This window comes from Drosophila guanche, unplaced genomic scaffold (genome assembly GCF_900245975.1).
Source record: "Drosophila guanche unplaced genomic scaffold, DGUA_6, whole genome shotgun sequence".
Classification (NCBI taxonomy): Eukaryota; Metazoa; Arthropoda; class Insecta; order Diptera; family Drosophilidae; genus Drosophila; species Drosophila guanche.
The window spans coordinates 4,600,384-4,625,159 of NW_022995753.1; the positions used below are offsets into that span (position 1 = coordinate 4,600,384).

Below are 24,776 nucleotides of genomic sequence, written 5' to 3' on the forward strand. Positions count from 1 at the left end.
GCTTAATGCAACTCCAAAAATGTCTATAAATAAATGTTCTACGAGCTCTCCGCGCTGTACCAGTGACAATTCACAAAAAATAATAATAATAATATAATAGTTGCTACATTACCGACAACAATGGCAGCAGCAGCAGCAGCAGCAGCAGCAACAACAACAGAAGTGGCCACACCAACAAATGGCCAGAATGACAAATTCAATGAACACACAACCACAAATTACACATTTCAATAATTGCCCCCAAAAGCTAGACGGAAAAAGCACACATAGAATCTGTTTAAAAAATTACCCTGCCACAGGCACAGCCACAGCCATATGCAAGTGCAATTGCATTGAATTGATCGCCAGCCAGGGAGCGTATCAATTAGCGTTTGTGTGTGGCTTACCAGAATAAACATCAGCCACGAGAGGTTCCGAGTTTAAGCAAATTAAAGTGAATAAAACACAAACGAAATTGCATTGCTTTTGCTTTTTCATTCATAAAATTGAAAGGGATTAGCTCTGATGCTTGGAACACCCTTAACGGGCACCCCTCTTTCAGGTGCATTTGTAAATAATTTCTGATTCATAAAACCCTGAAGTTACGCTTGAATCGGTAGCCATTATGTCTCACTTTTCTTAGTGCAAATATTACACTCGGAAAGGGTATATCAAACGATGATTGAAGTGCCATGCAATGCAGAGCTGTACAGACATGTGTATTACGTCACTTCCGCTGCTTGTTGTCAGCCACATAGAGATAGAGAGAGAGAGAGAGAGAGAGATAAAACTAGACGCGCGCCGCAGATTACACGCATCGTTGGCGGTGAGGTTTGTGGCCTAAGTCTTTCGTTTCCAGTCCTGACCTCGTGCCGCATTTGCAGCGAGGGCGCTGTGCTGGGGAGGAGCTCCATTCAATTGTCAACGTCATGCTAATCTGATCAGAAGAAAAGCCGCTGTGAGGGGGGAACCACCTGACTTGGCCCACTTGTGTGTGTGTCGACAACGGCCTTCTATGGCGAGTTGGTTTCCCTTTTTCCCTCGTTCCTTACAGGGATACAGAATGCAGGGATTGCCCACCCTGTGGCAAAGTATGCCAAATGCTGCACAACCAAGTTGACAATTTATTTGAACCAAGTTGAACCACACTTTGCACACTTTGCCCATTTGCTGAGTCTCTCTGTCGGTGGATTCTTCTCTTTTTGCATTCCGATTGGTCTTGGGTGCATAAATAACTCTGCACAGAACGCCGAGCATTTCTGTGTCGCATTCGATTGCGATTACTCATTCGATGCATTTTGGAATGCCGATATGCTAATCGCTCAATCAGAGTGGGAAGAGTCACGAAACGGGGCTCGTTGGACGGCAATGGGATGGTCTGGTTTACTGGAATTCATTCGAAACAGCAAATGCAAATGTTTTTGAAACACTAAAAGGTAAGTACAATAAGTAAATAAGTTTAAGTCACGTTGTTAATGTAATGGAACCTAAAGGGAGACATTGACCAGACCAAATTAGGGAGCAAATCGGCTCAGGAGTTAACCCACAGTCAGCCCCCATATTGCGGCGAACCTTATCAACATGTGTACATGCATACATGAGAAGCAATGAGAAGCAACAAAGTTGCCGCAACATTTACGGAAACAAACGCAAACCCACTCAAGAGAGAGCATACGTCGCAGAAAAAGCTTGCGCGGCAAATGAATTTCGTGCTGAGAGAGCTTTCGGTGTTTCACAATTTGGCGCGAAGCTGAAATCACTTTGGTCTTGGGCAAGGGCAGTGTCGGCAACTGGGGGAGGGCGGTTGGTACTGCGCATCACACTCCCCTCCCCGCCGGTTTCCTCTCGTTTTCTTGCTCATCCGATTCCACTTTGTATACTTACTATAGCTATAGTAAGTAGTAGAATACATTTCATGACGCCATGACGCTGACAGTTTTTGTTGCTGCCTTTGCTCTTGCTTTTGCTGTGCTGGCAGTGCAATTTCTGTGGCTACACTGCACAAAAGAGATGCGTTCTTCAAGTGTAAAACAAAGAGTGATTTCAAAATAGTATATTCCGATCTTATGTACATACATGCATGTGTATATGGAATGTAATTTCATTTCAGTGCATATATTTTGGGAAGGAAAATTTGAATTTCGAGTTATTTTCCATGTTTTTTGTTGTTGTGTAAGGGTCTGTCTGGAAAGAAATTTGTATGTAGATTTGAACATATGGATGTGTGTCTGTGCGGATTTGCCTTCGGCGTGGGCGTCGTCCGTGATAGAGGTCTGTTCGCACATCGCTCTGTGTGTGAAAGGAAAAGTGGTTGCCATTTCTAACCTTATGCTCCACCGCTACGCCACCAACCAACATAATTGAAACAAAAATGGGCGAAGAGAAGAGAAGAGAAGAGAAAACAGAAACAAAACTCAGACAAATTTAATTGCGGCGGCAGCGGCAGCGTCAGCGTCGCCGACCTACATCGTGTTGGGTGCGGGAGGGTGGCTTACAGAAAGAGCGGCAAAGGGGCGGATTTGTATTGATTATTGTTGCTGCCACGCCCATAGTGCGAATATATCTTTTACAAGCCTCAAGGGAATAAATATATTTAACAGACGCTGAGAGGGGCGACGGAGACGGAGAGAGAGTTATGTACACAAAAATGTAGATATTTATGTAGGGATGGCGCATACACAAAACTGTCGTAAAACTTGTCGAAATTTATAATTTGACATTTATGCATTCTTTATGATTATTTATTACGTTAATTTTTGATTAAAACTGGCGACGGCAACAATCGTCTAACATTTGCCACCCCTCCTGGCCACTCAACCCGCTGTTAAGCCGTCTGGACTGGTCTCCCTCTTTCTTTGCTGCCTCTTAATTCATTTGCGACATTTATGGCTCCATTCTGCCTCAATTAGATAGACATGCAACAACAGGAACAACCACAACATACACCCATACATATATACATATATACACATACATATGTACATAAGAGACAAGGATGAAGTTCATGATCTTGAGATTGATTGTGGAAAATCCACAAAGGGATGAGCCTCAGGGGTGAACATTTCCTGTAGAATATTAGATAATCGTAGGTAGTGCCACGTTGTTGCTTATTCCAGTTCATTATTCATACTCATATTATTGTTTAATTAATACAAGTGTCAGGCAGAGAGATGGCTTCTCAAGTCTATCAACTTCTGAGGGTCCGAATTTCTAACGTAAACTAAAAATACGTACATAAGTCTTTGTATCTGTATCTGTATCTGTGTCTGTTCATTCATTGAGATTGGCTCGTCCCGTTCTTATAATTCGCACGGTCTTCACTCATTGCATGTACGGAGTACGGATGCCATACAAATAAAAATATGTACTTGTTTGATTTGATGTACATAAAGATTACCTAGGCACTTGGCAGCTTAGAGACAAGGAAGACCCCGAGCGGGTCCAAAAACGTGGACGGGCCAAGCCAGCGAGTCCGACTTTGAGTCCGGGCAGGGAATAATCAGACGCAGAGAAACGAAACATACATAAATTACACACACACACACACACACACACACACATGAATACCACACCAGACTTCATATGCTTCTATATATAAATTCATTATCATTCATTTGAAATTTGAGATTTGAGATTCGCTCCTCACACACACACACTCGTACTTTTTCGCTGATTTTCTTATTTTAATTTCATTTTCGCATTCACATTTTGCTCGCTTATTTCATTTTGCTAATTTGGTTTTTGTTTTATTGCTTCTTTGTTGCGGGTTCAACTTCCGTCCCCGAACCTCGTCGAGTGCAGTTCAAATGTATTTTATGTGACAATGTATGTATGTATGTATGTATGTTTCGTACACTCGTACGAGTATGTGCAAGAGTCGGGCTGGGGCAAAACTTTAGCTTTCAGTAGACACAAGCTCTGCTGGGGGGTGCGGAACAGAGTTCTCCACACAGAACAAAAATATATGTATGTATGTATGTATGTATGTATGTATGTATAAGTTAAGCTAAATATGTATATGTTCACCCCGATTTACATGCTGCCACATCACAAAAACAAGTCGTAAAACTCAAATTGAAGTCTCGCTAAAAATATTACAGAAAAGCAGAAAACTGCGAACAAATATAATAAATGTTTACACTGTTCCTGTCATCGTTCAAGTTTCGAGCAAAGCTGCAATTTGGCACACACTCAATACCCTTGGCCCTCAATTTATGCTTAAGATTCCGATTCTACATATTCTGGTTATTTTGTGTGAAAACCATCTGTTCCGGGATGGGCTGGAGTTATGGGTGACCACAATGGGAATAGGAATGCTCCATTTGCTACTTTGTGGAGAGAAGCAATATTCAACTTGGTCTTGTTACTTATCGAAATGGATCTACATGGATCTATTCTGATATGTTGCAACGCCTCATTCTAAGAGATCAGCGAAAGTTTGCAGTCGAATTTCAGTTGGTGAGTGATTGTCGCAATACGACTCAGGGAGAAGTCTCATAGAAGGCTCTTGATAAGATTACAGATCATGCGAGATAAGGTTTTTAGATAGCAAAGGAGAGCAGGGGAGACCCAAAACTATGATGTGTGAAACTCATTCAGTGAGGTCAAAAGTAGCAAAGAAATAAAGTATAAATGATTTTATTATACACAAAACCATCTCTGAATGTTTCAGCCAATGCCCAAATTGGCCAGATTCTGTCGAGGTCAGATAACGAAGCTTACACAAGTTTTTCGAGTGAAAGCTTTATGATCTCATTGCCGGGAGGGTATTAATCCAATTATAGAATTTCATATCAGAACCAACACCGATTTCCTATAACTCACGCATTCACATGCATGCGTAAATGTGTGCAAAATGTGTGTAAATGTTCACAGTGAAATATGCAAAGTATAAGTATATCCCTTCTAAGCACATGTCTGTAGTCTACTGTGTTCTATAGAACAGGGTTCTTCTCATTTAGGGTACAAGACTGAATAATGTCCACCGCAGTGTGCCTTCACTATATACACATACACATACACACCCATAAGTATTTCCGTTCCAGACTTATCAATATTCTTGGAATTTCTTAACGATGTGAATATCGAAAAATAGTTTCCACTAATTGGTTGCCTTTGCCGCTGGTCATCAAACTTCCATGATGTATTTTTCCATGCTGTTATGTATCCTCCGATGGTATGGACATCTTGCAGTAGTACTCGAGTAGTACTAAATCCATTTCGTTGATGGGATAGTTCTATGTTTTGGGCTGGGTTCTTGTGTTTGTTTCGCTTTCTACGTTGTGGAACTTGTTTAGCATTTTTACGTAATTTTAGATCGTCTTCTATTTCGCAGTTGCTGTTGTTGTTGTTGTTGCCCCTGCACTGAGTTCTCCTTCCTCTCCTTTCCACGCCTCTTCTCCTGTCTTGTGCAGTTACTTTCTCTGCATTGTGTGTACATTTGGCAAATTAGCTTTCGTTGCGGCTCTGCCGACTGCGCTGGCGCCCCCTGTTGTAGAATGTCAACACTTACAGAGCAGTTACCGTATCTGCTTTGCGTTTACTTTTTGGTACCCATTCAGCGTGCCTGAACACGCGGGGCGTGTTGTGCCGATGGGCGGTAGGTACGATACGAATATATCCTAAGAGCACACAAAGTCTTGATTGGGGTTGGATAATCTACACTTTTCCCCCCAATGATCTCTGCAAGCAAAAAAACAACATTCTCAACAATTTTGCTGAAGCTCCAACAGTCGCTAACATGAGGAACAAACGATCAGTGGCTTACTCTGTGGTTAGGGTATCTCTTAGTCGAACGTTGTTTCTGTCTATTTTGTGTTCTGTTTTACGCTGCTTTGCTTTGCTTTGCTTTGCTATGCTTTACGTTCCTGTTCATGTCGCTTTATCAGCTCATTCAAAATGTGGGAACCGAAACCAGAGCACTACTTAGCCCACGGGACGGGCGTGGCGACGGAGCGAAGCCTGAAATATCAGAGCAGAGAGCGTCTTGGCAGTATTTCTCCGTCCGTTCCGTTTCCCACAACGCAACAGTTGACACCGACACCTGTCAGTGGTTCCCCTTCCTTCCCTGTGCCACCGCGCCTTCCATCCATACATTTGCAGTGGACTGATAAAGCTTCTTTGAGAGGGAGCGTCGCCTCTCCAGTCGTCCTCCCTCTCTCTCTATCTGTCTCTCTCTCTCTCTCTCTCTCACTCAGTGGGGCATCTGTTAATTAGCAATGCACGTGGCTTTTATTGTGCTTTGGCGCCAGTCCGAGCGCAGCAGCAGCGCGCTCTCATTCGAAGCGCGGGCTTTTCGTACACGCCCCGCCGGTCAATTGCAATTGCAGTTACAGTTGCACTCACAGTCGCCCATGTACAGTTGCAGCGATAAGCCTGGGCTCCGCTGCAAGTGCCAGGTAGGGGTACATTACAGCGCAATAACCGATTTCATACCCTTGCAAAAGCTCCAACGACTGCACGACGACTACATGACCATCTCTTCTCATTAGCGTAGAAGCCTTTTTTTGTGTGTGCCAGATGACGTCTAGGTGTAATTAGAGAATCCAACATAAGATCAAATGGTAACGAACTGTGTTCCTATTTAATGTTAAAAAACGTATGCACATATACAGCAAGGGTAGCACTCACTTCGGTGAAACGATATTCTGTTTCTAGCTCTCTCCTAATGGTGTCTCCTAATGCATGCATGCATACTCTAATGGAGGTATAAATATGCATATTCATATGCAATATGCTCGCCTAATCATATGCAAATTGCAGAAACGCTTAAGGGGCAAACAACCAGCAACTATTTATAGGCCTGGTATGTACAAATGTACATTTGCACTTATGTACTCTTGACATATTGACCGATAAGTTGGGGTTAATCGGAAACGGTTTTCCCCCTCATTTTATATTTATACCAGATAACTTCGTCTGGTTGCTAATCCCCATGGAATTGTACGTTTTTTTTTGAATATTTATTCGGTTTAAAATAAGTTTAATTTCCATTCCCAAAGGGATTCCATTCCGTTTAACTTTTCAATCGTTTTCAATGAATGTTAAGTTTATCCTGTATTATTTTTGCTAATTTAAAAGGGTTCTCTTTAAAGAAATTGCATAATATAATTGGTCAAAAGGTACAATTACTTATTTTAATTAATTTCGAAAACATTGAGATGTCTGCCAGTACAGTTTTCCGTGTATAGCCACATGTTTCATTCTATGTACACATTGAAGATTCCCCAGCTGGTTTGGCAACCCACCTCGCATTCAACGTCTCTCTGTGATCGTTCCTTCTAAGTGGAGAAATAATTTCGCAAACAGCATTTGACTACTAATTGTTGCTGCTGTTTGCTGTAACTCTCGTATCTCTAGGCCACAGCTACATCGCCGGGAATAGCAACAACCAAAGTCAAGTTCATAATTTAAATTGTTCAAGGTTTTTGGTAAACATTTTCAACAGAAAGCAAAACAAAACAGCAGAAAATAAGTAAACATAGCGAAAAAAAAACACAACAACAACAAAATAAGTGTGCAAAAAAAGATAGAAAAGGGGGAATGGATGAAGGGCGACAGCGAAAGTATTGACAATACAGCATTTGTGTCTGGTGGGGGGGGGTTGCAGTGTTTTGTGCTTTACTTCACTTCTCTTCTCTTTTTGTTCGCCGGCTCGACGGCTCCCATTCTCCGTTCATTTGTTTTGCTTTGGCCTTTTGTTTTGGAGTATTTTATGGCGAGCCAATAATTTACCCCGTCCCCGTCAACACCAACGGCACACAGTGCGGCTCGCAATTGTATGGCAGTGACGCCCGCACACCCCAGTGAAATTCTAAAGTGAGCGCTTGGGAATCACAATTACTAGCCCTTAGCTGTACTTAGGCATCGATCATGAATACAATTCCACACATTCAAAAAGATACAAAAGTTGTCTTCAAAGTGTATATCTCCATTAGCGATCGATTAGAGCAGTACACTTGTGTTTGGATGGTGAGGGAAGGGGAGGGAAGTTTGGTAAATTCCCCCATTAAGTTTCGTAGAAATGACTTCTACCGCATATGTACGTAGCTCTGGCGCCAGTCTTCCACACGTTTTGCGATAATTCCCTGACAATTTGAGGCGAGGAGTGCTAGATACAAAGTTTACTCATGGCATTCCAGGAACTCTAACTCACGCAATTATCGGTTTGCCTTCCTGTGAAAACCTCTTCACACTGGCCCCGTAAACCCCATGCAAAGCGCACTGCGATATGCATGCCATGTTCTATTGATCTATCCACACAAGTACGAGAATGTGCATTTACATTTACAGCTAAACGAATTTCGCTGTAAGACAAATTCCCCTTCAAAGGCACTGAGTCATTTGGCTGCGTTGACGCCACGATCCATTCGATTCTGATCCCGTGTCTGTGGAATGAATGTGAATGAATACTATGAAAACAATTGTCATCAGCTAATACACTTTCTCAGCACAGCAAACTGCTACTGTTCCGCGTCAGAGGAGGGGCGAGCTAGCTAAAAGCAGGCAACTTGAGGGCTGAATCGAGTTTCCTTCTTCTCGTTAAATCAACATAATTCGAAGCACTTGAAACTTCACTCCAGTACATGTCCCTACCCACAAATATGGTTCAATATTTTTGTTTCCAATACGAGCGTCTAGGCGCTGGTGTCAGCTCTGCAAAAAGAGATTTGAGCTTGTGCTATCGCCGAGCTGGGAAGCGTTTTGTTCGGCGATTGGAGATCGATCAGGCAGTTGGATCGTTGCTGAGTTCCTGAGAGCAGAGCAGATCTTGTGCGTTTGCAGCAACTAATTTTAATTGGGTTCGCTTCTTCCTTTACTTTCATATTTCTTGCTGGTTCCTTTTCCTTTTCCTTTTCCTCATTCGTATTCGCTGCTTTCCTTTTTTTTTGCAGTCTTCTCTTATCAAAATTAGGTCAAACTTGATGTAGGCACTTTTCGTTGATTAGATGGCGGAAAAAGAAGCAGAGGAATCGTAGGTAGGTAGTTTTTGTCGTTGCTGTTGCCGGCTCTTCTGTGTGGGCTGGACTGGGGGGAGGGCTGGGGCCGCACTCTTAACTTAATGATAAGAGCTGACTGCCTGGTGCTTGTGGTGGTGCTGCTGTTGCTGTTATCAACCATACACAACGATGAAACAAATCAGTTTTGCTTGAGCGTTGCTCGAGTGGTTGCTGTGTGCGCGCCACAATCACGCATCACCCTCACCCTCACCCTCACCCCCAACCACCTCCACCTTCAGCCACCATCTCCGTCACCACTGAGCAGCCGCACCACACCCCCCTCCCCTTCAGAGCCAACAAATTTTCTACCGAAACTTTAACATAGAATTCCTGATAGTTTCTGTGGGCAGATAAAATATTTTTGCAATGCGACTGCTAATTGAGATAACGAAACATTGTATTATTTATAGGCTAACACACACACACACACACACACACACACACACACACACACACACACACACACACACACACACAGATAGGAGTCACATGCGACTGGCTGGCCCTCCTCGATCTTGATTGCCGATCATTTTCCGGCTTATAAATTTCGTGCCATTCAGCGGGGATTTCTGTGCAAAAAATTCCCAGTTGCGAATAGCGGTTTTATATAGAACTATATGTCCGTTCCTTTGCATCAGATCAGCAGATTATAATTATTATAAATATTTATTGAACATCAGAAGTTACTCTCCCCCAGTTGTCTGTTGGTTCCAGCACTCCCAGCATTCCCATGACGCTGCAGCTGACAGATTTGCCAGTCAGCGCTGCGCTAGTAGGAGGCCCTGTTGTCGGGCAGCCGATCCAGTAGTTGGCCTTATCAAGTCCCTGGCTTTCAACACTGCCAGCCAGTCAGCCTGGGGCACACGTTTCGACCGGGTCTTCTGACTTTGACGGGCCAGAAGCTAATAACTAAACCGAAATGGGTCTCGAGTGCTTCAATTCCAACAGGGAAGACAAACGATAAAGCTCTGCTTTTGCCCAGAGCCCAGTGCCCTGTGGCCAGTGTTCAGTGTTCAGTTTGTGGTTAATCGCTTGCCTGTCAAATTATCAGCTGTTTCCCATTAATTATACGACACAAAATTTGATAGTTTCAACATTTTCCCGTTACTCATACGCACCGTTGCCGTGCCAAAAGTGGGAGCGGGAGCGGGATTGGGAGACGTAATGCCGCTGATTACGTTACGCACAAATCTACGCACAAGTGTGCGCAAATAGACTTTATACAACTAACTTTATAACAAATGAGCACGGGCAGAGTGGGTGCTGGGGGGGGCTGCTAGGTTTAGGTGGCAGCTTTGCTTGCGTAAATATTTCAAGTGGCCTGCACGGCGACTCTGATAACGTGTTGAGGCATGGCAGCTGATTATAATATAATTATAATTCTAGTCTTGGCAACCGCACGCACAGCAAGATGACAAAACGTCATCACTTATCAGTGATCATCGCTTATCAGAGCTGCTCTCCTTTTTGTGGCTGATAGTTGCTCGTTCTCCTCTTCATTTGTGAGTCACAGCACAAAGATGATCCTATCTGATGGATACATCCAATCGAAAGTCTCGTTGTGGAATATTTTCATTTGAAAATCGAATCATTTTCGTTGCCAATTTATCTCTCCTCCAGTGGTGCGTGCGGGCATTGGGCTCAACTAACCATGCGATGAATAATATTCACACAAAGTGATAAGTGATAAGCCATTTGGCGCCATCGCACTTCAAGTGGACTTCTGGCTGGCTCCAACGCGCGTTGATAGGCCCACAGACACTCTCGCTCTTACAAAATTCCCAATGCGGTAATCTATCGACAGTTAGAGCTAATTGGCATTGCCAAAAGCAATCCGATTCAGCTGTCGATTGTCAATGATTCCGGTAATGGGATCGTGGCCTCTCAGCATTATCATCTCTCGAACCAACGAACGGCGATCTCTGTGTAAAATTATGTTTCAGTTCACCCAGAACAAAAATCGAAGCAAATGCTGTCGCAAAGGAGAGTGTCCATGGGGTGCCCTCCATCTTCTATCTTCAACTGAATAATTGAATACAGAAACATACAATTAGAGAATCTGTTTGTGGCTGTCACTGGTCTAATGCATGGGCAAAAATCTGATTTGATTGCCAGTTGCAAGTTCGGGACCGTTCTAGGGTAAGGGCTAGTCCAAAGTGTCTGTGTGTGGAGCTGGGGAACATCTGTTTCCACGCCGTTAAGTGTCGCCATCAACGGCTGTTCTTATCAGCAGAGTTTCGACTCACTTGCAGGCACGCCGATCGCCCCCGATCCAACCCGAAATTGCAACAAATTTGCTAAAGTCGATTGCTGTCCCCTTTCCTGGCTGCCTGACGACACTGCTCAGACGCCCCATTCGACTGCGAACTTGATACGGATACGCACTTTTGGCTTGCGATCACCCCACACAACAAAACACTTTCCATCACATTTGCCACTTCAAGCAGATCAGTTTCGAGTTGGTTCGACTTTTTCGCACTAAAACTAAATCCCAGCAAAGAAATGGAAAAGAAAACTAAACGAAGAAAGCGCAGAGAGAGAGAGAGAGAGAGAGAGAGAGAGAGAGAGAGGGGGGAAAAACGCGTGTGACCCAGTTTTATTTTCTATAATCGCCCGAGCATTTATGTACACTACAAAAAATATGCTTACACTCACATATAGAACTCATAAATAAGATTACTGATTACTGCCGCTCGTTGAATATATGTCGCCGCCGCCGTTGCTGGCTGGCTGGCTGGCTGCCCGCTAAGTATGTTCTTTCTTGCCTGAAATCGAATAGCTCTGGGCCAGGTGAGTGTGTGCCACCCACATATACCCCATGCACTTAGCAGGAACACCCAACAATGATTATTTCGCTTGTCAATTAAGTGATTTACGTTGCCTTATTGGGGAATCGGCAGGAAGAATGTGAATGCCAAGAAGATTGCCCAGGCAAGTGCGAGGTGCGCGGTGCGCGGTGCGCGGTGCGAGTCCCCCGAGCTAAGGCCTCTCCCATCTCCGGGCTAGAAGTTATGCAAGCAGCCGGCAGCAACTTGGCACCGTTCAAATCTCAATTTGCCATGCATAATCGTCAAAGGTTGATGTAATTAAATTACGTTGTAGGCGTTGGACCTATCGTAATTAGTTCTCTCCGCGTAAAGCTTGAGTAATTGCAGAGTAATTCATTTCTTGCATAAATATCCACACAAGAACCCACCACGGTGTCTGTGAAGAGTGAAGTAAAAATGGTGCAATTCTGCGTGTTTTTGTCGCTATGGTTCATGCTTGAATGAATGACAAACTGAGTGAATGACAAACTGAACGAACATTACGCTCGCTTTGCTTTATGCAAATGAGGCGTAAAAACCCCACGGGAGCCCTGCCTACAGCCCCAGCTGCTGCCATTAGGTAAAAAGTCATCTTTAGAGTAAGTTTTGATTCGGATAGAAACAAGATCCAATGGCTACAAGTGCAATTCGAGTTTGTTGTTTTGTTTTGTTGTTTTCCTTCTCGATTTTCTTGATTCCCTCCCCCCCAAATGCCGTTATATGGAAGACGACGCAACGCAACGCGACGCTGGCCTCGGCTCACTTCGCGTCGCTGAGCTGTCAGCGCCGGCGTTTTTAATGTGGTAAAGGTCTCGCACGTGTAACAGACACAGACACAGACACAGAGAGCGAGAGAGAGCGAGAGAGAGAGGGAGAGAGCGAAGTGCTGGGGAAATGGGGAAACTGTTTAAAATACTGCACTACAATGTTGCCAGCTCGAAACTGCGTAAAACATTTGTAATCGCACATGCCAGTGGCTCGTGTTGCTCGTGTGCAAACATTTCGGCGCATTAGACAATTTATGGCTGATGCCTGGAGCTGTCCGGGGGGAGCTACTTCTTCGAATTCGATTTACTTAGCAACAAGGAATATCCGTGGTGCAAAAATGATAATTGTCTGGGGCAGAACTGATGCATGCCAAGAATACTGACTAATGCAGCGACAAAAAAGGCTTCAAAATGCTTCATTGACAGCTGACAGGCCACCACCCCCTCCCATCGCATTTCTCTTTAATTGTATGCAGCGCCAAGAAACAAATATCCTTGAACTTTTATTTATTGTCTGGCCAAAAACCCAACTCAAATCGTTGAATTCTTTTTCATTTATTTTACGGGACTCTCAACGCTCTCACATCTGTCATGTGCCATTCAAATTTGAATGAAATGAAATTCGCTCTTCATTTAGGCATAAAAATTAAATATTTATCATATATATATTTTATCATCTGATTGATGAGAGTTTAAGGTGATTCGAATATTATCTAATATTTACTGGACCAGCCAATGGCTTCATTCACATTTAATGAACTTGTTTTTGTGTTAATTGTATCTGAGTTTCGCTTTGGCTTTGATTTGCTTGGCTTTGTCGGCCCCCCAAAGGCGGGACACATCTCTAGCGTCACTGAGTTACGAGTACTATTATGAGTATTATTATTTGAAATATGAATGGAACTAAGCTGAGCCAACGTTCCACTCGAATTATGGTTCCCATGACATCGGGGCCCGCATAATGCCATAAATATACATATTTCTGGGAAGTCTTCTGGGTCGTAGCGGAAGCGCAGAGTGTTCAATTCTGCGAAAAAATCAAAATCAGTCGGCTGGGATGCCAGTTCCTGTATTGATCGAAGGACAATCCGAGCAATCATTCCTTTCTTTGACTAACTGTGTCAACTGTGTGGAAGTGGACGCTGATGTAGTCCCAGCCGCCCGGCGACAGTCTGTTCATATGAATATGAATCACGGCCTCTGTGGCCTGATCGGTTGCCAAGTCGTTGTGGCTGGAAACTTGTCTGCGGCATTTGCAATAAATCAGGCAAGGCGGCGATCATGTACAGAGCCATGTTGTACATGCCTCGACTTCGATTTGCAGTTGTCAAAAATTCGCACATATTTTCCCTTTTCGATTTCGGTTGCCGCCTCAGTTGTTGTTGTCGATTGGCCTTGCCCAGTGCGTGAGGAGTGTGTGTTGTGGTGTGGTGTGGTGTGGTGTGGTGTGGTTGTTGGGTTGTCATTGTCATGTAGCCGGCAATTAAAATTGGTCCCCTTTGGCCCCTTTGCATTCGTTTCCCCCTGGTGCCTGAGCATGGGCCACCACACCAACTCCTCTCCTATCCTCTCCAATTGGCCGGGGCAGCTGTTAAATAATTTATGAAGTGCGTAAGGTCTCTGGCACGCATTTCAAGCAGCAGCCGAGCAGCCAAAAGTTAACTCCAGCCAAATATTTGCGCATCGCTCACGCACTTTTTTGTTTGGTTTTGGGTTTCGTTGTTCAATTTTTCAGCGTCTTGTTTGGTCTTGGTTTTTGGTGTGGTATTTGGCCACGCAGGTTTTTTGTTGCTCATTAAACATTTTGGTTAAATTTTGCGATCTGCATGCAAATGCCGCTGATTAGGACGGCCCGGAGCCCAGAGCCCAGAGCCCGGACAAATGGAGGCGCCGACTACAGGCCAGATTGGCCGGAGCCATAAATCAATAGGTAACCAAGACACGACACGCCAAACGAGCCAAATTGAAACTGGAGCTACAAAAAAAACAAGCTTCAACCCGCACAACCCCCCATCACGGCGGGGTACAGGCGGTGTGGGGGTCATGCCAGCTGGTCTGCTATGCTCTGCCAAGGGTCTTCGGTCTTCCGGGTCCTCACCATCTTCCTTTTCCAAACTGATCACGATTGCTCGCTCAACCTTATCGCACAGACAGGCAGAGTCGCAGTCGGAGTCGGAGTCGGAGTCCGACTAGAAGAGGGTTGAGGGCTACTCGTCAAGTGTTAAGCCATAGACGCAGATAGGCAGAGAGATGGAACCGCAAGTGGGAAACGTACAGCCACACATACAACACTGAGCCGAGCCTGATTAATTATGAATTGAGTGGAGTGTCTGCGTTGCCTGCACTTGCACTTCTGGCAGTTCTGGCACTTCTGCACTTGCGGCACTTTTCATATTTTTACGCTTGCAGAGTTCGCGACGCCGTCGACGGATGACTTCATATTGTCTGACTGCGGGACAAGGGAAATGGCAAGGGAGAATGAGAATGAGAATGAGAATGGGAATGGGAGAGGGAAAGAGGAGGCATTCGAGCAACCACTTTTGTCACGCCATAGCAGCAGCCAGGAGCGGACTGCAAGCACGAGCGCGGTGTGCTGATCGTGGAAGATCCGCTCCTGTGCTCACAACTAGGAGTACACTTGCCCAATGGCTGGGCATGCACTATTGCTCAGCGGCACGTTGCAGTGTCTTTATCATATAAACGGTGCGATTTAAATTAATAATTAAACTCAGCCTGCTTGCGGTTGCGGTCTTTGGTCTGGTCTGGTCTGGTCTCGTCTGTCTGGCCAGGCCAGGCCATCTGCCTTGCAGGTGGATATGATGTGGATTAAGCTGCCCCCTCGATGCAATAAATCAACGGGGACATTGAGCTTGTCCAATGTGTGCAGCCAAATGAAAAGTTTACTCCTCACTCTCGTCTCGTCTCGTCTCATCTCAGCGTATCCATTATCCATGCCGGAATTATTATGTATCCTATCATAGATCCCAACAGCTTGCCTTGCCCCAACAGTCAGACCAAACTGCCGTACTCTGATGGAGGTACACAAACTCGATTCAAACTAAATTTTCCGTGCGCGCCAACAAGTCCGTAGCAGTCCTCCTTCAAGACCAGGGAAACAAATTAGAGAAAACCAACGCAGAATGCTTGTGATGGATGCACTGTTGAACAGCCTGCTTGTGGTCAGCTCTGGCTATGCCATGTACAGCCTGCATCCGGTGCAGCATCCGTTCGGATATGGGGCGGCAACCGTGAGTCTCGTCCATGGGCTGCTGGGCGTGGTGCGGGCTGCCCGCAATGATGACGACGAGTGCAATCGGCTGCGCCTGATCATGTCGGGAGTGATGGAGATCGCGCCGCTGCCCCTGCTCAACATTGAGCTGTACCTGAAGTCGTCGAGCAATAGCCTGGCCCTGGCCCATGGCTGCTTTGTGGTGCCCCTAGCCTACGATATGCTGGCCAAAATGGGCGACAACGAAGACAACGCCACGGAATCGCTCAAGGAGCTCACACTCCTGGGTAACCTGGTCTCACTGCTCTTCCTGGGCGTCAACCAGTCGAGAAACATGTACGGAGCCATGGCCGCTGTGGTCTTCGGCGCCCGCTACGGGTCCCTGATACTCGAATACTACCAGGAAGGTCTTGGGTCTGCCTTCAGGCTGCTCTCCAATTCCCTCTTCATTGTGCTGATGACCCTGACCCTGTCGGCTAAGTAAACTGGGATCTGCCATCTGAATCTACTATCAATCACCACCCAAATCCCCAACGCGGTCGGGACTCCATTAACGTTGAAACTCTCATCCGAAGGCGAGCGCGTCTTTCGCCCCTTTTTTTGTTTTCGGCGACTCAAGGCTGCGGGCTTGCGGTTCATTGGCTCAACAATGGCTCAACGGCGGCTGCTCAATAAACTTGCAATTAATGTTTGCAAATTAAAATGCAAAAATAAACATTAATTGTTTGCCATCACACACAAAAAATTAACAAATTGCCATGGGCATCATCCTCCAGGCACTCCACTGGCCTGGACGGCAGCAGCTGGGAATAACATTTTAGCATTAATTTACAGCGTTAACGGGGCTTTGTCGGAGTCCCAAGAATAAACTTTTCGATCATTTGTACTCGTAACAATTCGCGAGAAGATTCTCGGAACCCGGAAGAACGGGAAGGATGCCTCTAGGACGCGGCATCGCTGCCTACTTTGTGGCGCCATTGAACGTTAATCTTTGGTGGCGAAACGCTAATGAAACGGCACCATAAAAAGGGCTAACTAATGTGCCGAAAAGAGGGGGCCGCGGGCCCGGGCCAAGGTCGGAGCCCAATAATTTATGCATTTTAATTAATTGTAAGTTTTCGGGTCTGGTCCTGCTCCTGCTCCTGCTCCTGCTCCGGTTTTTATGATGGTTATCCCCCCCTTCCATCACACTCTTGTGCAGCAGTAATCATGTCAACAAGGGGAGCCGCCCAATGCGTTGGAAGAGTGAGAGGCGAGGACAAGCACATGCGGATGCGGATGCGCCTTACAACAGACAAATTCATTTTAAAGCTAAAAGACGATCCATTTATTTTATGAATCAAAGCGCAGGAGGAAATATCCCAAAGTCGGGAAAAGATAACAGACACACAACAGATAACAAACAAAAAGAAGCAAAGCTTCGAACCGCAAAATATTTGTAAAATGCATGAGACAGTACAAGAAGAAGCTACAAAAATCAACAGAAACCGAACGAGAAAAACAAAACAGAAAAGCCAACGAAAGGAAGCGGCGAAAAAACGCGCGCGCAAAACTGCACGCCAAATGCGCGCCGGCGCGCCGGCTACGTTGCTTCAAGTCAATCCTCCGCCAACCGGTCCTGCCCACCACAGCCCGCGCTCCCACAGTCAATCGGACAAGTTCAAAAACCTGCACTCTCTGTTGTTGTGCTGTGTGCTGTGTGCTTTTCTGTTTTCTGTGAGTCAGCCGCCGCAGTCGCAGCCGCAGCCGCAGCCGCAATCGCCGACGCACGCGGGAGTCGGTTAAAAAAGCCGGCCGGCATTGGCGCAGTCTCTGTTTTTTTTTTTTTTGCAATTTCTTTCTCCTTTTGCTCTTTTGCGTGTTTATTAAAATACGACCAAAAAGGAAGGAAATGCATCAGCGAAGACTGAAGCTGTTGATACCCTTTCCGTTTGTTCGTTTCAGATTATTCAATCGTGTAAACACACGTACATACATATGTATATAACCATGGTTGAATGTGTTTTCTTCTCTGCATGGCAAACATTTGACCAAAATCATCATACTCTCTGCAAGAGTATGCAAAACGATCAACAGCAGCAGCCCCAAACAAGAGGAAGAAGGAGAAGAAGTAACGACGACGTCGTTAAGCAAAGGCAAAAGCAAAAACAAAAACGATGCATGCAAAATGAATGCGGACATCACAGAGACGGCGATAGAGTGCGAATACGGCTAATGAATGCGAAATGGAACACAGCTACAAGGAATGCAAACAATGTAGGCACGGGATCGCATAGCTGATACGCTAACTTAAGCATCATTTTGCGGTTGGGTTGGGCAACAATATGTAAATATGCACATACACATAAATTGTTGATTATAAAAACAAAATATGTCAATGTGTGCTCAAAGTTTCCGACAAAAGTGATCAAAAGTCGAGCATACCCCTTGGTCACACACACTCTCCGTTGCCGTACAGATCTTTAATGAGTGCCAGCGAGTGTTGGTTCGTTTGAAAAGAAACGCTCAATGCTGGGGCGACGCCAACGCCAACGCAGCCCGGCATCTCTGCTGGCCAGCGTCTTTGTGTATCTGTGTTTGCGTTTGTATACCATGGCGCGAAATTTAAAAAAGCTGCATTTCAGCAACGACTTGGCCCCCATGTGGGACTTGGACTTTGACGCTGACGCTGAGGCTGACGCTGCCAGTGTTGCTGCCGCTGTTGCGACTCGATGTTGTTGTTGCACGTGATTTGTTTACGAATCTTAACTAAATATGTACACACTGTGCATTAAATTACCACGAAAGGCGTCGTCTGTTTAAATATTTTGCATTCACAAATACGCGCTACAGAAAATCACAGCTCTCTCGACTATTTGCACTGGGCCCTGGACAGGGACGGGCACTGGGACCCCCACACCAAAGCGGGTCATAAATGAAAAATGATCGAACCGATCAGTGCAACAGTAAAGCCGTTAACCGCTACGCTGCTGACACAATGACTCACACATAAAAACTACATTTTAATTATAATTTCCATCATTTAAACTTTCTTCTAGACCAATTTGCTTGAACACATTTATTTGAAACGAATGCAAGAACCAATGCAACCGATTGCAATAATAAATGAAAACGAATGTTTATACCAATTGTATATTTATTACTGGATTCGCTTGAATTGCATTCAATGGACCGACGTCTACGAGTGATTCATAGAAGAAAAGGGCGCCTAGAAACAGATCGTTTTGTGTGTACATTTTCGTGTTTAATGAGCTTTTCACACATGAACACAAGCAAATGTTCTAGGAAATAGCATTCGATTTATTGCACGCCAAAGGTTATTCATTCAACAAAATGCTGTACTAAAATCTTTAGCCAAAATGACTTCCCAGTCTGACTCGCTGCTGCTGCACTCCCAATTAGCATACGGGCTAAAACTATCCGTTAGAACTTGTTCAGTTCGATCTTCAATGGGTCTCGTCTCGACTCGTCTCGGCTAGTCGCTGATGGCAAACATTTCATTATGAGTGGACTGTTAACGAACAAACACACCGAATATCTCGAATATTGTGTGACTTCGTGACAAACTAGGAAGTTAAGCAAACTGACACCAAAGAACTAGTTGAGCAAATCATTTGCATTGATTAAACTTAATTCATGTTTGGAATGCCCATTTGATTTGGCCGCTCAGCAGAGCAGCAGCTCCTTTGGGTATTAGCATTTGGGAGCTGACGTCATGGTTGGACCTAAGGCACTTTGTTGGACAGTGTTGCTGGGCCCTGCACCTGTCGCCTCAAATTGGGTTCGTCATAGATTCCAGCCCCAGCGACAGTTAGAAAACGGGTTTAGCTTTTTGGTACTTTTTAGACTCAAGTTTTATAGTTTGAAATACACCGAAATGCGAACATTAAAGTTTCCAGTTTTTTGACCATCTCCGCAGGCATATTCATCGCAATGTCTGCATATATTTTAGGTCTATATGTGCATTCGTATGTGTTTATGTAAATATGTAATCAACGTTATGTTTATGCATTAATTAAATGAACATTTGGATTTTCTTTCGCAAAGTTTCATTGATTATAGGGGTAGAATCTGCCACACTGCCATTGGAGAATGGAGGTTTCGGCTTAGACGTTTCAAAAGCATTTTCCGTTGTCAGTTTTTGCGCTTTATGTACATAGAATTCTCGTATTATGCGTCTGCTTGCAGATCCCAATCAAAGCTCACATCGTGAGTTTTGAAATTCAAAACCCAAACAAGAAGAAAACAAAGGCCAGCGAAATTCGGTTTACCTGTGGGAGAGTCCCGAAACACGCACAACAACAGAAATAATGCTGAAAAGGACAAACTTTCATTCAAAGCAAACAATAATCAAAGCATAATGAATGGCACACAAGAAACAAAAAGAGTCGAGATGCGGAAGAAGGAGCTGGAAAAAAGGTGGTTGAACCCCGGTGCCGTGTTTGTCCTTGCCCTGCCCCGCGTAGGTAACCAAAGTTCCAGGTACAGTCCCATCAAAGGGTTCTCTGACAGTGTATGCCCTTCCATCTTTCCCACAATGTCGGCATAGTCGCTCATTAATCGAACTCTATGGCTGAACCACTTGACGAAGTGACGTAGCAAATATTTGTGGTCGGAACCATTAATTTGCCTTTGACTGGAAATTCATATTATTTATATACACATTTGAAGTGAGTTCTATCAGTGGAGCAGAGTAGATTAGTCAAGTGCCAGACAGCCTATCACATTCCAGGCCAGTTTCAGTTTAAGTTCCAGGTTCAGTTCCATTTCGCTCCCAAGATGGCAAAGAAGAGCGTGGAGGCTCTGCCCTGCACACGTACTTTTATCTCACAAGTGTGTACTGTACGTAGTTTCAACACACGCCGGGGTCTGACCACTCTTGTGGGGGCACAGACTTATCGTGGCATCGATCTGAAGTGTAAATACAACCGTACCGAACCGGAGCCCCCTAAAAGGGTGCCACCAATTTTTATGGTAATGGCAATAAAATATATGGAATTAAATTTTAAATAGTTGACGTCGTTTATCAGTGTTTGCTTTAGGGGAACGGGAAAGGGAAAGGGAAAGGGAAAGCCAACCCAGACCGTCACGTCGAGTTGGAATATTGTTTATTTATAGCCGAAATCGGGGTATATGGAATCTATGGAGATATGCAGGCGGCAGAGGAAGTGGTGTCTTGGCTCTATTTACTTTTCAGGGTTCGGTTTGTTGAGCCCCCAATTGGAGTCATTCAAATGACGAAATCAGCACCAAAGGCCACTCGAAATGCTAATGTCAAGTCTTAAGAATTTTTATTACAATAGAACTGAGCGAACGTGACACACAGGCGGGACACTCGGGAGAGTCAAAAACGGCTTCTTGCAAATACAGAAATCACAAATTCATTGAGTGCCCAGTGACCAGTGACCAGGGAAATAACGCTCGCAAAACCCATAAAGCGTACAAAGTGCGTCTCCGTCTCCGTCTCCGTCTGCTCTCTATGAACACCAAAGGCCTTTAGGCCTTTTGGCCTAAGGTGTCTTACACAGGTGTAAATACATATTTCGGTTGAGTTGTGTGGAGTTTGTGGTGTGTGGAGTGTGGACGCGTGAGTCCAACTCGTTTTCGATTTGTCAATTTTTATGTTTTCATAGTTACGTGTCTGAATTCGTTGAACGACGCTGAGCAGGGAGCAGGGAGTCGCCCTGGCATTGATATCTGTTGCTGTGCGATCTCTTTATGTGAGTGACATGCCTAAACCAGATCGCAGACCCTAGAATCCCCTTTTGATTGTTCGCCGACGTTCGGGGTGATAAGTAGACAGCGCGTCCTATTCAAATTCAATTTTCGCCCATAAATGTAATTGTTATTGTTCCAGATCGTTTCCAGAGCGAGGGGAGGGGAGCGTAACAGCGTAACAGCGGTTTGGTTTCCCCTTTCGGCTATATCCATTCGGTTTTGCAGTTTTGCACCCTAGTCGGTGCAAGACGCAGAAGGAGCCACCAGACATAATTGTTAATTTCTTTTTGAATGCAGTTTAATTGTTGTGGCAGGCAACGGGCTGCGGAAAACCACCCCACAAAAGAGAGGCATTTCCTTTGATTATAATTGTACTAGAACTAGATTTCCCTTCACGCCATATCAGATGTTGCAGCGTAACTTTCAATATTAAATACCTTCAGAAACCACAAGGTTTTGCCTGCCGATTTGCCATTTTAGTTCTGCAAACATTAAAGCAAATTAAGGACTTGTCTGCAGCTAAAGCACTTAATAAATAATTGGGCCAACACGCTTTTACACTCACAGTGTCCGAGGCTAACAATCGAATTGAGTTAATAGTGGGAGCAAGACACTGGCGATGAGATAAAATACCTTTTGGCAATTCTGCCCGTCAATTTGTGTCAATTTGTGTTCTAATCAGCTGCAACGAGACACCTGAACCTTGCTTACTGCATTCATTCACATCCACCTGCACATGCAGGCCGCCCTCTGTCTGCTGTCTGCTGCCTGCTCTCCCTCTGCGCCGACCTAGTCACCCCTGTCGGCAGGCAGGCTGCTGGGCTGGCAAAGTTATTTATAGACTGGTGGGATGGTCAGCAGGGTGTCGTCTCGTGTCTCGTGTTTCGTGCCGAGCTGCACTCTGTCTGTGTCTGTGCACCGTTCGGTTTTGCCTCCCTTTAAGCATCGCATCGGATGAAGAGCCGCAATCTGGTTCTATGGTGTAATGGTTAGCACTCTGGACTTTGAATCCAGCGATCCGAGTTCAAATCTCGGTAGAACCTGCTGCGTGCGCCCCCACGCCACTCCGCCTCAACCCAAATATCAGTATCAATGAGTGATACTTTTTCCCTTTCTATTCTATTAAAAAATTATTATTATTATTTTGTTGGTTTGTTTGCGGCCTGTCAAGAGTGTCGCTTATCAGACGCCGTTGACTGACAGCAGTTTGGACCGTCTATTCAGCTTTGTTTGCTTGCCTTGCCCATCATGGCAGATGATGATGACGACCGTTGGATTCGGTCATCATGATGATAGTTTCAGAGAGACAGAGAGAGAGAGAGAGAGAGCAATATTGGTCAATAGTCGGCACTTCATTGGTCATTATCTCGTTAATTAAGTCGACAAACTTGTTCGTTTATTTGCACAATTGCCCATGGGGCAGCGGCTCAGCGGCTCAGCGGCCTCACACCATCATCCTCTGCGATTGATAAAATGTCCAATGAAATGATTTCAACTATTTTTTCTTTGTTTGACTGTGGTGTGAACTTGATTTGTGTCACGTGATGTGACAGTTTGAGACTGTACATGAATACATATATTTTACATAGCTTGTACATATTTCTGAATGGCCAACCATGGGCGTGATTTGGCATTAGTAGCAGCAGCAATCACATTCAGAACACACTTGAATGGCCAGAAACTCTGATGATGAACTCGGGGGGGGACAAGTGTATCCTAAGTTCGGCATTGGCCAATCGTTGTTTGGCCTTTTTGTTCATTTTTTCTGGTGTAGCTCATGTGGAAATCTGCGATTCCGTAACGATTTCTGTTGTGTGTGTTTGCTGGCTTTTTTTTTGTTTAGGCCGCTCGGCCTTCACTTGGGCCTTTTCTATTAATTTTAAGTTTTTTTTAAGCGGCCCTTTAATGGCTGCAAAACTTCAGGCCAACGAAAATCCGCGCTTGGCAACAGAAAGACAGAGACAGAGACGAGGCCGTGAGGCTCGAGCGAGCATCGGAAGGCTTTGCCAAAAACCAAAAAGAAATTAGTGTCAAAAAACAAAAACAAAAAAAGACTCGAAAAATGGAAAAGTAAAAGTTGCCTGATTCTACAGATGGCCAACAGCACCGGAAATGTTAACACAAATTTTCACAAACTGGCCTCGGACCATCAGCGATGGATGGATTGTGGATAGATGGACAGCAGGCAGTCGCGGCTCAATTAGCGAATGCCTACGAGCTGCGTTTGGCAGACATGGACATGGCCATCGTCCACTCCGCGGACTACTACAACGAGTGTGCCAGCGAGCATACCCTGTAGTGAGACCTCCGCCAAGCACTGAGCAGAAAGCCCTCTCCAAGAGTACAAACCTTGCCACCAGCCGAGCATACTCTCCAGCTGCACTGGATGCAAACTGGAAACTGGAAAAACTAACAAATGGCCACAGACACTTGTTGGCCCAGGCTGCGAAAAGTGCCTAAAACCTTTTTGGTTTTTGTTTTCTTTCCCTTCCATTCATTTATAATGAAATTCAACATTGAAATGTTTAAATTTGTTTTAGCAGGGTCTGGGTCTTGTCCGTGTCCGTGTCCGTGTCCGTGTCCGTGTCGTAGGAATACTCTCATCTCATCTGCCATCTCCTCATCTCGTCTCTTCTCCTGCTGAAACAAACCTAATCTCAGGGCTTCTTGTCGTCTGGCTGTCTGTCAGGGCCGTGCCACTGATGTCCAAAAGACATTAGACATTCGTAACTTAATTAATGTTTTTGTGTTAATTGCCAAAAGCCAGAAAGCAGCAACAGCAACAGCAGCAAAAACAACAAAAAATGAACAGAAATTATTAGGAAATTGAGAAAAGAAAAACAAAAACAACAGCATGGCCATGGATGGATCCAGAATTGTAAACCCACTTTCCATACATCTGCCGCAGAGATATCCGATCTTTGGGCTCTTTCCCGGAAAACTTTGGACCCAAGCCAAAGACGAAAATGAATGAAGAAAACAGCTTTTGGAAGGTGGAATCTTTACCAGAGCTGCAAAAGGCAACAAACATACATTGTGACACCGCACATGGCAACATGTCAAAGGACAGGTTCAATGACAGGATGCATAATTCATAATGCTTTGGCTGCAAATTGCAAATTCATTTCCAAATATTGCCCGACCACTTGCGGTTTTCTTGGCGCCAATTGCCTGTCCAATGGTTTCGCTTATGGCCATTGGTGTCATAATATTTGCCAGCCATTGGACATGTTTGGTCCACTAACAGATTTGGCGCAAGAGCAGCAGAGCAGCAGAG

General features: G+C 44.8%; 1 protein-coding gene and 1 non-coding gene across 2 annotated transcripts; both read left to right on the forward strand.

Moving 5' to 3' along the window:
• Positions 1-15,550: 15,550 nt before the first annotated feature.
• On the forward strand, positions 15,551-16,524 carry LOC117588374. The gene has a single exon (XM_034279592.1). It carries the CDS (start codon positions 15,693-15,695, stop codon positions 16,263-16,265), a length of 573 nt encoding a protein of 190 aa, XP_034135483.1. The 5' UTR covers positions 15,551-15,692; the 3' UTR covers positions 16,266-16,524.
• Positions 16,525-22,470: 5,946 nt separating this feature from the next.
• On the forward strand, positions 22,471-22,542 carry Trnaq-uug. Its single transcript has one exon. It is a non-coding gene; the product is annotated as a tRNA-Gln (tRNA).
• The last annotated feature ends 2,234 nt before the right edge of the window (positions 22,543-24,776 follow it).

Excerpts from the sequence above, each read along its gene's own strand:
- LOC117588374 (XM_034279592.1), top strand. The coding sequence starts at position 15,693 with ATGCTTGTGATGGATGCACTGTTGAACAGCCTGCTTGTGGTCAGCTCT.